The sequence below is a fragment of the Lissotriton helveticus genome, chromosome 3_1, assembly GCF_964261635.1.
Source record: "Lissotriton helveticus chromosome 3_1, aLisHel1.1, whole genome shotgun sequence".
NCBI classification, from domain to species: domain Eukaryota; kingdom Metazoa; phylum Chordata; class Amphibia; order Caudata; family Salamandridae; genus Lissotriton; species Lissotriton helveticus.
In genome coordinates, this window is record NC_136061.1 from 1,139,342,447 (window position 1) to 1,139,358,287 (window position 15,841).

At 43.5% G+C, this 15,841-nt stretch overlaps 1 protein-coding gene across 1 annotated transcript in view; it reads left to right on the forward strand.

Moving 5' to 3' along the window:
- Positions 1-15,841, forward strand: part of NEB (nebulin) — a 385,643-nt gene that overhangs the window by 199,131 nt on the left and 170,671 nt on the right. The window contains exons 62-66 of the mRNA XM_078681747.1: positions 10,255-10,362; positions 12,353-12,664; positions 13,159-13,362; positions 13,524-13,628; positions 14,304-14,411. Of these exons, the coding sequence (XP_078537873.1) occupies positions 10,255-10,362; positions 12,353-12,664; positions 13,159-13,362; positions 13,524-13,628; positions 14,304-14,411 (837 nt within the window). The remainder of the gene's footprint in view (positions 1-10,254; positions 10,363-12,352; positions 12,665-13,158; positions 13,363-13,523; positions 13,629-14,303; positions 14,412-15,841) is intronic.

Below are 15,841 nucleotides of genomic sequence, written 5' to 3' on the forward strand. Positions count from 1 at the left end.
TGTCCTGCAAGTAAAATATATTCTTTTTTCGAGAAAAAGAGCGTTTCTTCGTCCCATGACGGAGCCGTTGAGCAAAAGAGGGTCGACCTGCTGTCTTAGTCGCCGATACGCCTGAATATGAGATTCTTATCGATCACTTTATGTTGCAGGAGTAGAAAACACAACAGCCCTTGACCATTTATCTTTACTGCGTTCCTTCGTATTATACCTTTTACCCTTCATGTAATTGGTCTGCTTTATTTCACTTGCCTTTTAATGATTCTAAAACAGTGACTATTATTAAAAACTTTACCAATGTATATACTACTACCATGTTTTCTTTTAAAAACCTTTATTGTGAAAATTTCATTATACAAATACGGGCCTATAATCACGTGGGCCGGCCATGGAGCAAACTGTAATCGTATATGATGAGTAGACATTTACACTGTAGAGGAACGTAACGGGCGGGCCATTAGGTTGCAAGAACTAAGGTGTCTAACAGTTACGGAATCGGTGGACGTACATTTTATAATTAAAATACGACAGGGCCAGTTACAATAAAATTATCTAGATATACATTTACGGGCAAGTACCATGGGTGACGTTAATTCGAACTTTCAATAGTACAATAATCAATAACACATCAGAACTTAATATCAATAGGGATGTCGAAATATTCAATCAATTCTCGTCCCCGCCCGCCATGTGCTTCAAAACTGCATACGTATCTCGTGATTTCAAGGTTCTGCAACCAGTACACAACAAGGAGTTACGAGTCCCATTTATTCCGGCGCCATTTTGGGCGAGGACGGGCAGGTCCAGGATATAGTCAAAATGTCTCTACCAACCATCGACTATGATGATGTTCATATGCTGTATTTATTAGAGTAACACTCATCTGTCCACATGAAATTAATTTGCCACAATCTAAACATGTCATTTTAATCTTTCCAAAGTTCTTCTAAATATTTGGGACCGTTTCCCTTGCCTCTGATGCTGTCAGTGCCACTTCTTTGATGAATGTACTAGCAGGTCAGGGGTTCTCCTCCAAATCTCTCTTTTATGCAGCACTATAATTAATTGGTGCCACCTCTCCATATGACGATGCATGGTATAGTTACCATAACTATATTTTTTTTCGGTTCCTCTGGAGAGTTCATCGTGGCAGATGAAGCGTGTAACGTACCGGGCATTTACCTTTTTTTGCATGTACAGGAAAGGAAAAAAAAAATCGAGCGTCCGAGTTCTAAGGTGTCCCAGGGCCATTTTAGTGGACCAGGCCCAAATCCAAAGAACAAGCCGCCATTTTGAGAGTCCTGTTGCAGCCGCCTGTCGCTGTAGCATCAAGAGCAGCCGAAACTCAGCTGAATGGCAACTGAAACGGTAAAGGGGCGCCCCACTACAGCAGACGAGCCTCCACCTAGGAAGGCCCGTTCACACCACCTCGGTGCCATCCGAATCTTGGCATCTCAGCGCCTTGTGGTGTCTTCTATTCAGAAAATATTGTTGCGCTGCCTTTGGCCCCATTCGCACATCGGTCCGCTACTGACGCCATCTCACAGGCCAACGGGGCGCCCCAGGCCGACTTTCAACATTGTAGGATGGCCACACCAGTGCTGCAACTTACTAGACACCACCTCGGTGCCATCCGGATCTTGGCGCGTTGTGCTGCCTTCGGCCTATTCGCACATCGGTCCGCTACTGACGCAAACTCACAGGCCAACGGGGCGCCCCACGCCGACTTTCAGCATTGTAGGATGGCCACACCAGTGCTGCAACTTGCTAGACATCACCTCGGTGCCATCCGGATCTTGGCATCTCAGCGCCTTGTGGTGTCAGTCAGAAAATATTCTTGCGCTGCCTTTGGCCCCATTCGCACATCGGTCCGCTACTGACGCCATCTCACAGGCCAACGGGGCGCCCCACGCCGACTTTTACCATTGTAGGATTGCCACACCAGTGCGGCAACTTACTAGACACCACCTCGGTGCCATCCAGATCTTGGCATCTCAGCGCCTTGTGGTGTCTTCTATTCAGGAAATATTGTTGCGCTGCCTTCGGCCTATTCGCACATCGGTCCGCTACTGACACCATCTCACAGGCCAACAGGGCGCCCCACGCCGACTTTCAACATTGTAGGATGGCCACACCAGTGCGGCAACTTACTAGACACCACCTCGGTGCCATCCGGATCTTGGCGCGTTGTGCTGCCTTCGGCCTATTCGCACATCGGTCCGCTACTGACGCAAACTCACAGGCCAACGGGGCGCCCCACGCCGCCTTTCAGCATTGTAAGATGGCCACACCAGTGCTGCAACTTGCTAGACATCACCTCGGTGCCATCCGGATCTTGGCGCGTTGTGCTGCCTTCGGCCTATTTGCACATCGGTCCGCTACTGACGCAAACTCACAGGCCAACGGGGCGCCCCACGCCGACTTTCAGCATTGTAAGATGGCCACACCAGTGCTGCAACTTGCTGGACACCACCTCGGTGCCATCCGGATCTTGGCGCGTTGTGTTGCCTTCGGCCTATTCGCACATCGGTCCGCTACTGACGCCGCCTCACGTGCCAACGTATTTTCTCCGCATTTTATACCCTATGCCGCATAACAGGTCATGTGACTTGTTTATAAAACTTTTCATTGGTTCATTTTACTTTTGGTTTCCTAATGATGGAAGGCTTGATCATATGACCTAAAAACAACACTTTTCATTGGATGAAAACTTTTTTTTTTCCCAAACGATGAAAGCCCCACCTTGTTTCTGGATGTTTCAGACTGAAGCTGGCGTCAGCATGAGAGCACCACCATCTCGTAGCTCCGTCGTGGTCATTCCGCGAGCAATCATGGCAGCCGCTCCCCACCAGAAGCCTACAGGAGTCGGGGGCCCCCAAAACTTTTGATGAATCCTCAAGGCGGAGGGGACGCTTTCGAGAATGGGGTCCAAGACCTAGCAGACTAGCGTCCGATTTCCAAGGTGTCCCAGGGCCATTTCAGTGGACCAGGCCCAAAAAGGAAACAGCCTGCCGCCATTTTGAGAGTCCTGTGACAGCCGCCTATCGCTGCACCGCAAGAGTGGGCGCAACTCAGCTGAATTGCGGCTTTTGACACAGTGGACCAAAAGCGGACGGAATGGCAACTGAAACTACAACAGATGAGACTCCACCTGGAGAGGCCCGTTCACGCCGCCTCCCCCGGGGCGCCCCACGCCGTTATTCGGAGCAGCATTGTAGGATACCAAAACCAGTGCGGCAACTTACTGGACATCACCTTGGTGCCATCGTTCTGCTGCCTTGGAACTATTCGCACAACAGTTTGCTACTGATGACCCAACCCCCGCGACGCCCCACGCCAGAAATCTGGACGTTGTGCTGCGTTGGGACTATTCGCACAGCCGACCGCTACTTCGTTGTTTTTCCCTAAAAATGTTTATATGTTATTACTGTTTTTGTTTTCTTGTATATATTTATAAGTTATTAAAGTTTTATAATCTTACTACTTTGTTGGAGTGCTATATATTTTTAATGTGACACATAATTGTAAAAACTTTGATGTACAAAGAGTCATCCCTGGAATCTTCCGCTTCAGGCTCGGTCCCCTCCCCAATCACAATACAGGATGGTTTTCAGATAATAGGAACGCGTCTGCTGTGACGGATCTCATCGAGTGTGGGCCTTGATCTACTATAACTCCTTTGAAGAGGGGTGATTCTTTACAGCTGGGGCCATAAACTACATCTGCAGGGCTAGCTGATACCCTAGGACCGGCCTGGACAATCGGACACAGAGGAAAAGGAGTGTCAGAGGGTGCGGTAGTGAATAGGGCGAAAGGGAGGTGTCGGGCGGGCACAGGGTTAGATTCTCAGGGAAGAGCAGCGCAGATGGGGGGTGGTTTATTACCCATGCATAAGACAGAGAGCGGGGGTGACCACTGCCTGAGGGAGATGCTTGCGAGGGTGGGGAGCCATGCTAAGGATCGACAGCGTGCACAGAATGGGTCTGGTCAAGGCATCTAAAATGACTGCCGTGCACGACAAAAGTGTGGCATTTGAAAAAAGGCAAGATGGCGCAGACAATGTTTTTCAACACTTCCTGATTTCCTTCGAATCGAACGTTAACAGACGTTGGGGCATATTACCAAAGTTAAGCGATATTTATCCCTAACAATGCTTAGCAACGATTTTTTTACCGCTAAGCATCGTCAGAAATTATCGCAGATAAACCTTGCTATTATCAAGGTTTATCGCAAATACGATAAAAAAGGACCGCAATGCATTAATATCGCTGAAAACTCAGCGATATTCATGCATTACCGAGCTAATGCTCTTAGCCATGTTATCCACCTCCCATTGGATGACATGGCTAAGAACTGCTCAGGGCAGGTGCTAGCTTTTGGAGATATTCGCGCTTATCGCGAATATTTCCAAAAGTTGATAATAGGAGATAGCGATGTTAGCGACTGTTTCCAGTCGCTAACATCTTGGCATCCCCACTTTGCATGTCATTAGTGATAAATATCACTCACATGCAAAGTGGGGCCCAAGATGGTCGCTATCTCCTACTAGCCGTCGCTAACTGGTGTTAGCAACAGCTAGGTAATACAGATATAATTTTATCTCCGCGAAGCGGAGCGCTGTTACAGATATATATCTTGTTTTTGAACGTTAATTTCTCAAAATCCACTGAAGCACATATATTGACACCTAGCAAAGGCACATCGAGCTACCAGTCCCTACAATTTTGCCAAGTTTCGTGCAAATCCATTCAGCCGTTCGATTATTATTATTATTTTTTTTTTGCCCCGCGGGGCCCTTTTAAAACCTCCACATCAAACCTAAGAGGTCAAGGAGGATCTACTATGCCCCCTTATCGTCATTTGCCCCTTCGCTTTGGCCTCCTCTTGTCTCTCGATCCTACCGAGAGACAAGATGGCGGCCGCTACGGACTGTTTGCAATGTTTACAGACGCCGGAGAACCAATCAGCTTCGCAAACCTCCGTTACGCGAAGCGGAGCGCTGTTACAGATATATATCTTTTTTTGAACGTTAATTTCTCAAAATCCACTGGAGCACATATATTGAGACCTAGCAAAGGCACATCGGGCTACCAGTCCCTAATATTTTACCAAGTTTCGTGCAAATCCATTCAGCCGTTCGATTATTATTATTATTTATTTTTTTTGCCCCGCGGGGCCCTTTTAAAACCTCCACATCAAACCTAGGGGGTCAGCGAGAATCTACTATGCCCCCTTATGGTCATTTGCCCCTTCGCTTTGGCCTCCTCTTGTCTCTCGATCCTACCGAGAGACAAGATGGTGGCCGCTACGGACTGTTTGGAATGTTTACAGACGCCGGAGAACCAATCAGCTTCGCTTCACAAAGCTCCGTTGCGCGAAAAGTACGCGAACTGGAGCGCTGCCCGGTCCGCTGTTACAGATATATATCTTTTTTTGAACGTTAATTTCTCAAAATCCACTGAAGCACATATATTGAGACCTACAAAAGGCACATCGGGCTACCAGTCCCTACAATTTTGCCAAGTTTCGTGCAAATCCATTCAGCCCTTCGAGCTAAAAGTGAGGCCAACCGCCCTATGGAAAACTCAATGTTAAAAACACGTTTTGGGACCCCCCTTTTTTCTCGGCCCCGCCTTGACGAACCCCCCCCCAAATTTTCAAGGGCTGCTCAGAAACAAAATGTGCCATTTTCCTGAAAATTTCAGCCAATTCCGTCCACAAACGCCAAAGTTATTAGACATAGAATTTTCAAAAATCCCATAGAGAAAAAATCCTAACTATATATACCTACTGGCGACCGCCAGTAGGTAATATATATATATATATATATATATATATATATATATATTGATACCCCTCGGTTCCTTTTTGCCAGAATTTGCAGCGCTCTCTCGCCGGTTCGTAAATCCCCGCGGCAGAACCACGCCGCATTTAATTCCACAACGAATACCCCCAGCTGGGAGAAAAACTGGACAAACTCGCGTTTGTCTTCACTTATGTGCTTTTTCATTTAATCCTCACAGCATGGAGTTTCTCAAGCAGGCAGGCACAAATCTACACGTTTCGGGATAGCATATCCCTTGTTCACGATCAATTTGGCTCCAGCCTCTCAGTCTCAATATAGTGAGTCACATTATTACATCATTTCCTGTTTGATGTTACTTTGGCCCTCGGCCTTCTGGATGATGTAGTTTTTTGCAATTTTTTTATACATTTTTTTATCCGTCTGCATAGCCTATGTCCTTCTTCTGCAACTGCCCTTTCCAACGCTGTAGTGGGTGTTGTGATTGGTGCTGTGGTTACTGAGATTACCCGCCTCAAAGGTTTGGGCTCTCTCTTTAAAATATTAGTATGGATAAAGTCTGCCCAGTGATTCGTTCATTAAACCAAATTCTAATCGCATTTGCGCAGGTGAGGCAGAACTGGGAATTTGAAGAACCTTTTTATACATTTTTGTTATTTATTTGTTAAGAATTTCCGATTCTTTTCCGTGCATGGCAGCCCTGGCATATGATAAGGTTGGGAGTGCTTTGCCTGAGATAATCATCAGGAGTGGCCTCAGGTTTGGCCCTTCCAACTTCTTTGCCAATGAGCTAAATGCAAATATTAAGGCCCCCCGCTCTCTGTGTCATGTAGTTTTTCTGATCTTGTAAGGATAACTTGTCATCTATGTAGTATCCCAAGTACTTATAATAGGATACTTTTTCCAGCTGTTTGCCTTCTAGCGAGATGTTGTGCTGCACGGCTTGCCGAGTGGTAAAAAGCATTGTTTTTGTTTTAGATGAGTTAAGTTCCAACTTATCTGTAGACAGGAAAGCTGAAAGTACAGTTAGGAGCCTCGTCCGACCAACTTTAGTTAAGATCAATAGCACAATGTCATCTGCATAGGCAAGATGAGAAAGTTTTAACTTGCCTAATTTTGGGGAATGTGAGCTGGTACTATCAATTTTTCCAGAGAGATCTGATATAAATAGATTAAATAGGTGCGGGGCCAGGACGCACCCCTGTTTTAGTACACTTTTCTTGATATTCTAGCACCATTCCCAAGTTTATATATTTACTCTACAGGGTTGGCTAAAATATTACTTACGTTAAAAATCTTAAAATTCACTAAAAAACAAAGTTTAAAGTAATGTTATAGTTAAGTGAAATATTCAGTTACAAAGTAATGTTTTAAATTAAACAAAAAAAATATGAAATTCACAATTTATTGTTATCCCAAGTAACTATAACTCAAGCCCTGCGGTAACTATAACTCACTTCGGACCATGCACAGTTTTCTTATCAATAAAAAGCAAAACTATGAGCACCAGCAGTGTGGGGTTTAATGGAGCACTACTGTATTATTTATAGTATCACTTCAGTATCAAATATCTGAATGGTATTTTCTTCCCCTCTATCCAGTCTCCTCATGTAGAATCATTCATAACTATAGGAGGTATAGTACCCTCTGTTCTAGCTTTCTCCTTCGTGTTTCAATCTTCTAATGCCACAGGAAAAGCGCCTACTGCGCAAGACTCCTGAATTATTGAATCACAACAAATCTAAGGTAAGAGGTCTGGGTGGTCGCCCTCTCTTTAAACTTTATTTCAGCCCCAGGGCATGGACTAGCTGAGGTCTCCTTGGGCTGGGCAATGGGGGCTCGCACTCCTCTCCCCTAATTAATACAAAAGGCTTGAGGGATGGGGTCCCTGGGGTTGACATTAGCTCAGGGATGTGGGTGTGCACCCTCTCCCCTCAATTAAATATGCCACTCCTGGGGCCCAAAATGCGCTAGGGAGGGGGCCTACTCACACCCCGTCCCCAAATATTTTTTTTTAAATGGTGGATGCCATATTTTTTTTGTTGCAATCCGGCAGGAGTCCCAAGGGATCGCTGCATAAAATGCCAATTATTTTTTTCAATTTGGCCCCAGAGGGGGTTCCTCTTAGTCCACCCAAACATCCTATGGGGCAGGGTATCCTACCCTGCCCATGATATATATTTTTTAAACTTCAAGGCAGGTGACTAAGTACCGGAGTCCTGCAATTGTCACCAGCAACATTTTTCTCTTGTTGCTGTCAGCCAATCAGGGTGCTTGCTCCTTTGGGAGTCTGACTGCTGCAGGAGCAAATTGGCACAAGAAAAGAAATGCTCCCTGGGCCAATCAAAATGCTCTGTTTTTGAACTGGTCCTCTCGCGAGACTCTCGCAAGAGTCCCTCGGACCCACTGTCCAGATTTACAAATATTTTTGTACCTTAATTTTTCAAAAACTACTGAACAGATTTACGCCAAATCGAGAAAAGTACAATCTGCCGACCAAAGTTTTGTATAATTCCATTCAACAGTTTTTGCGGAATCACTGCCTTACAAAGTCTATGGAAAATGCATAGGGATTGTGTTTTTAGGGTCTCCTTTTTTGTCAGTCTCCGCTTGGCAGATCACTCGAAACTTGTTCAAACTAGGAAAAAAGAGCACTTTATTATTAAATGTGAATGTGTGTTAATAAGTACAGTTGCTCTAAACAACGTGGTATTGGACCTCACTTATATACACTACCATGGCATAAATATTTTGAACTAGTTAGTAACAATTTGCCACTTGAACATAAACAGCACAACAACATTCATTTTTAACAGAGCTGTTAATTTGATACTAGATGTACAGGAAATAGACATCTTATTCAGATTATGTTCTCCAGCATAAACCAGTTTTTTTATGGTGGTTAGGGGTTGGAAGAAAACAAAGACACATTCGTGGTGTGCTGATCCTGTCACCAGGCCTGTGTTTCATTGTGCCTTCTTTTGGGTCATAGCTTTCACACATCACACAGGATAGACCCTGTGTTTTTGTACATTTGTTTGGCACCCTCTCTTACTACGTCTGGCATTAACCAAGACCTTTTGATTTTTCTAAAATATGCATGATATATTTACATTTAGGGGTTTTCAGCCACCTCTCTTCATCCATTGTCATTTACTATTTTCTTAGCGGCTCTACAGCATAAAGCATGGGGCAGTGGCTCAGCCTACTTCATCCACTGTTTAACTTCGCTTTGAGTGACTGTATTTCTTTCACAGGAGCACTTCCACACACTAGGTAGTTCCCTTCATTGCGAGTGATTTTGTATTTTACTTTATAATTGCTTTAGTGTTGCATTTGTGTTTAGAACCTGGTGCTTTTGTTGCACATTCCATCTTTATTAGATCCCATCTCCTGCCAATACTGTTGTAAATTATTTCTGAAGTGTTATGGTTATCTGACCGCTGCTATTCCACAGTATACCAGATTGTATACATTTGAAACTGTTCTGTATTAATTTATCAGCTTTTTTTTTTCTCCTGCTTCCTTTCTTTTCTTCCTTTCTTTCCTTGTGTAATTTTTCTTTCTTTCCTACTGTCATTCTTTTTTCTTTCTTTCCTTCTGTCATTCCATTTTCTTTTTTCTTTCTTTCCTTCCTTTTGTCATGTTTTTTTATTCATTTGTTTCTTTCTTTCCTTGTACCATTTTGTTCCTTCTGTCATTCTTTTTTCATTCCTTCTTTCCAACTGTCATTCTTTTTTCATCTATCTTTCCTTCTCCTGTTTTTTCTTTCTTTCTCCTTTTATTCTTGCATTCTTTCAGTCCTTTATTTTTTTTCAACCTTTCTTCAGTTCTTTCCATTAATATTATTCTCACAGCTGGATGAGCTCCACCCCATCTCTAATTGAAAATCTCATGATTCAGGAATGAGAATATTTTCAGCGGATAATCCATTACTGTACACCTCTAGTAAACCTCTTTGGCCCTCATTATCAGTGACTCAGAAAATGCCCTGGATTATTCTCACCACTAAAGTTACTGATAACAGGGGAAGGGGAATAGCCAGCTCATTACAAGTCGGACTTACTAAAAATGAAGAATTACCTGCACAATTAGTAATTGTAGGTTTGGTTTCCACGTAATTCCTCATTTTACCACAGATTCCCCACAGAGAGTTCAGCTGTTTTAGCAGCTGAAATCTCCAGGTGAAAGTGAAGAGATCCTGCAGATCTCATACTTCCAATGGTGCTGGAGCTGCCATTCACTGGTGATTACCGGTATGCTTTATAATCTCATATTATTGCATCTTGAACTATATTAAATGCAATTATTTACAAATAATTATAAAACAAATGAATACATGACATGGGACACATGACCAGGCATTGGCTTCAATTTTATAAATGAAATATTGTTTGTGGGTCAAAACCTGAATCTTTGTTTTGAATCACACTATCACCTTTTTTTTCGGACAGAAACTTTACACACAAGGCTGGGACAAGGCAAAGCAGAAGGGTTACGATTTAAGATCGGATGCCATTGCAATAAAGGCTGCACGAGCATCGCGGGATATTGCAAGTGATGTAAGTAAAGTGAACTGTGGTAATTTTCAGGATGCTAGAACTTTATGTTATTTTTTGTTACTTATTTTTTTAAGAAAACCCATTCCAAGATGGCCGTCAGTGTGCGTGTGTGCATCATAACGTGTGTCAAGACTCAAGCATGAGTATGCGTGCATTGTAGCAACAATTTTAATTTACCATTCTAATATGGTAGATGATCATGTTAGAATGCTAAATTTAAATATAAAAGAAGAATCCAAAGAGGAAAAAAGAGTGAGCAGTCCAGCAGGGCTGTGCAGCTGCTGAGGCCTTGTTAAAAATATTAATAATATTAAATTAAAAAAATAACAACAGACAGTGGAATACGGAGCAATGGTGGGAACAATAAGGAGGAGGTGAAGATAATGTTAGTAAAACAACATGAAACATGTGCAAAGTGCAAAAAAGAAAGTGAGCATTCTGGTGGTACTTTTCAACTGGAAATCCCCCATCAGAAATAAAAAAATGTAATGAATTATATAATACTGTGAGTGGAATGGGGGCAGGGGCGAGCTGCAAAAAGAGAGTGCAAAGTGGGAGGTCAGATAAAGTTGGAGAGAGCAAGGAAACACAAACACTTCAGTGGAGTGCTCATTGCCAAATAAAAAACAGTTTCCTCTTGTACGTCATGGAAGGATACAAATTGTCCAGTCAGATAACTGTCAACAGAAATGCTCCTGTGGGAGGGGGGGCACATACAAAAACAGGGAGGAAAACAATTGAATCATAATTGTACCAAGACTTGTGTTGTTTGGCGAAATCTGGAATTAAAGGAGGTGGGGGATCATAGTCTCCTGATTTTCTCTTTGCTCCCAGGTATTTCACCTGCTAATGCTGGTTATAACTAGGGACCAATTTCAATGTCGGATGGGCCTGAGTCTGTCCGACATCGATCTTGAACTGACCTCCTGTCTGCGGTCCCAATCAAGCAATTAGGATGCAACCGAACACTGTTCGGTCGCATTCCCATTCTTTACAAAGGGAGCATGCACTCCAACCGGAGTGCATGCTCTCAATGTAAAGAAGTGAGGTGCAGTTCATTCCTGCACCCCATGACAAGCACCTCAAGGTGCCTGCCACCGGGTGAACGGATCAACAATAGGGCCCCATAGGTACCCTCTCAGCCGCCATCCGGAGGCCTTGCACCCACGGGGGCCCTGCTGGGTACCCCCAAAGTCGACTTCCCACAGCCTTTCTGTGTCTGCAGGGCCTGTACAGAAAGGCTGTTGGAATTCAACATTGTAATCCCTCGGGCAAAAAAAACTGCCCTTGGGATTACAGGAGGTTTTCAAAATGGCATACAGGTTCTCCAAGCCCATCGTAAGCCATTCATAAATCCTTGTTTGAATTAATTTGTGACCGACTCCTTTAAAATGGATCTGTCGGAAATGAATACAAACAGGAGATTACAATGCCATTTCTTACGGCACCCCAATTGGCCCCTAAAATGGGAAAGTGCTGAAAAAATATGGAATTGCTAGGAGAATTGATGGCAGTATCTCAAATTCGTTCAGTAGTTTCCCATTTTTCAAGGATTCTGGGGCCGCAAGTTGAAAAATCAAGGTATTCCTGCATTCCAGAATTACTGGTACTCCTAGTCTCGATAAACATAGATGTTTCAGTACTAAACCAGTATTCCCCCATCATTCTGAAGGAGGTCCTAGGACCTAAGCACAAGATTTTAACTATATAGTTATTTGAAATCCAAGCAAGCAATGGCACAAGTTATGACATTGTGAACACTCTGTCTAAAACAATGTTAGGCACACAACCAACTACTTACTAACATTGAAGTGCTTTCTAACTCTATAGAGCCTCAGTCTCATGTCTAATGTATGTTTATTGCAGTCTTCCTCTGTAATTGTAATAAATGTCTCACACATACTCACCTAATCAACGTTTTTAAAAGAGCACAAGGATATGCTCTGTGTCAGTGAACAGACAACTGACACTATCTGCTTTCTGTTTTCAGTACAAATACAAAGCTGCATATGAAAAACAAAGAGGCCACCATGTTGGATTCCGCAGTCTCGAAGATGACCCCAAGTCTGTGTGGGCCATGCACGTAGCCAAGATCCAGAGCGAGAGGGAGTACAAGAAAGACTTTGAAAAATCCAAGGTCAAGTACAACAGTCCTGTGGACATGCTGGGCGTCCTATTAGCAAAGAACTGCCAGAAGCTGGTCAGCGACGTTGACTACCGCCATTACCTGCATCAATGGACATGCCTGCCTGACCAGAATGATGTCATCCAGGCTAGGAAAGCATACAACCTGCAGAGTGATGTAAGTAATTAGTTCAAAATGTAAAGTGACTCAGTTTGTTTTTATATGTCTTTATTGGAGTCTTTGTTTCGGTGAACTGACTTCTGTAAGTTAGTCCATTATGCCCAAATGTATTCAGAAAATTCTGTAGAATCCCTCCTTCTGCTTTTTTTTCGGAACATGGTTCTTTTAAGAAAGCTGCCGTCACTCCTTTGATTAATTTAGCATAGGTTCAAGATTACTTTAACATAGGTTCAAGAGTAAGAACATTATTACTGTTGTGTAGTGATCACCATAGTATACAGAGGAACAGTGACAGAATGCATTATACCACTTTCTGGTAAAGCAAACATTTGGGGATGAGGTAGTACCCCATTTATATTCTTGTCTTTCTTCAGAGACTTTATATGATAGTCCTTTGATCGTCTTCATTGTACTGCTGTTTAAAGGTAAACTGTATTGCTCTAGTGTTTGGATGCTGGACGTCTGTCTAACATATCCATTTACATCTCCAGGCTATCTACAAGTCTGACATGGAATGGATCAAAGGCTGTGGATGGGTTCCCATTGGATCACTAGATGTCATCAAAGCGAAGAAAGCCCAGGAGATCCTCAATGAGCGCTTGTACCGCCAGAGTCCTGATAAGATTAAATTCACCAGCATTGTTGACCCACCAGCCATTGTCTTGGCTAAGACCAACGCTGACCAGATCAGTGATGTACGTTATTGCTGATTTATACAAAGAACATACTGTTCACATAATCGACTAAGAGGTTCTGCGTGGCCACAGTAATGACATATGGAGTGTGTGATGTTTGGGGGCTCAGAGTTTATGGCTCTACAAAGTCAGTGAGAAAACATATTTCTTTTTTTCAACAGTGGAAATATAAAGAAGCCTGGGAGAAGGACAAGAGAACAATCCACGTGATGCCCGACACCCCAGAAATTGTGCTATCCAGAGCCAATGCCATCAACATTAGCAAAGTAAGTGTTGTTTCTTTTTATTGATGTGGTTTTTCATATTCCAGTACCCCAGCTCAGTGTGCCCTTGCTAACATGAGGTAAAGCAGAATGATGTAAATAGGGAGATTAATGCCATTCAGTGGTATATGAACCATCCTGTTATATTTTTCCACGTAGCGATATGGTTAATAACCATTTTCCTTAAAATCTATTGGTTGGGCAAGGAGAGTGCCATATTTACTGGTGCAAGCCATGTTTTGCGGTTACTGCTTTTGAATGTGAATTTGCAGGACTGTGATTGGTGTGAGGGTAAGATCGGTGGGTCAGGGCAGGGGCGAAGCTATCATTAATGCAGCAGATTCAGTGGTGCCGGCATCAAGTTGTGCGCATGGACCACTGCATCCCAAATATGGCGGTTTTGTACTGCCCAGTCGGAGTGAAGGAAGGGGCATTTTCCTTGCTTATGGTAGGGTCTATTGCAGTCTTCCTACAGCACTGGGGCTGGATATTTTTCAAAAGTAGCCTTCCATCTGCATCATTTGAGTTGAAGTGGAAACCATTTTCAGTTATTGGACGTGCCTGTATCGCTACGTCAGAAGCAGTTTTCAGTGCAGATATGTTTTAGGAAACGGTTGATTCATATGCGACACGTTCATGCAATTAACATAAATTAACCCACGTTTATTTTATTTACAGAAATTGTATCAACAAAGTTATGAGGAGTCCAAAAAGAAAGGATACGACATGCGAGTTGACGCCATCCCGATTACTGTCGCCAAAGCGTCACGCGACATTGCGAGCGATGTGAGTTTTTTGCTCTTTCGAGTCATAAACAAGGTTCATTTTGAAGTTTCAGGGCAGTGCCTGGCGAGCTGAACTCTGTCTTACAAAAACCATTGGCAAAGCCAGTTGTTTGCCTCTTGTACAGTGAAAAGCGTTTTAACAAGCATCGCTAAAACACATTAGAAAGAAGACAGCAGCAGTTCAAGCTTCTCTTACACAGTGGATACTGTAGGGTACCCTCAGCAGAATGGATATAGCAACGAACAAAGAATGCAACATTGCAGCAGAGATAGAGCAATGAGCAAGACAACAAGGATGCAGACACAATAGGGACACAACATATGTAAAAGGGTAACAAGAAAGCAGCAGAGTTAATTAACAGCATCACAACAAAAGCAAATTCAACAGTGTACCAGGGAAACAACTGGTGTAATAGGGTCTCAGTTTATGTAACAGTGAAACAAGAATTCAGCGAGGTGAACAGTTACAAAGCAATACCAACTAGAATGGAATGTTAGGGACACAGCACAAACGCATGTAACAGTGTATCCGGAACAGAGAGGATGTAACATGTATCCAGAACACAACAGGTGTATCAGATTGACATTGAATGTGACAATCAATCATGGACACAGCAGGAGTAACTGGAATGTAGCAGGTGTAACATGTCATCTACACAGCAGGCCAAGGAAAGTGGGATAGAATTGGACAGCTACATTGGGGACAGACACCGACCACTGCTGCAGGGAATGAATGTAAGACAGGACATAGGCAGAAGGGAGAGGGGCAGGCAGCAAGCACCATTAAACAAACAGGGAAAGAATACAATACAGGCAGGAGGCTGAGAAGATGGAAACAGACACGTTTTATGAAAGAGAAGGAAAGCAGTGTGGAACAAAGGCAGGGGATGGAGGAGAGAAAGACAAAAGAATTGTGCTCCGCCACGGAGCTCCTTATATACAGGCATTGTGTACCACACATGTCTGGATGATTCAGACATTATGTTCAACATCCCTCTATCCCCAAGCAACACGTTAATTTCATATGTGCCAATTATGGCTACCATACCAAGATGGCAAATGCAGTTAACAAATAGTGGATTAATAAATCTCCATTCCAGTGAATAGAAGGTTTACTGTCAATGCATTGGAATGGAAGCACCTTTATTTGGTAATAGCAGGTTATGTAAATGTAAATGTGTTGGACTTGTAAAGCGCACAGCTGCCCGTGAGCGTCCTGGTGCTGAAGACCGCTGGGGAATCCGTCCTGGCTTTCCCTGTGAGATGGTCCCTTCAGGGTATCTCCAAGGTGAAACCAGGCATCCCTGGTGTCTATGGGGGTGCCGTTGTAGAGATGAGGCAAGCTTAATGCCCAGAGATGTCGAGTGTGTTCCCTGGTTAGAGTAGGCACCGAGGCGAGAATTGTCGAGTCCGCTGACCCTGGTCTGCCAC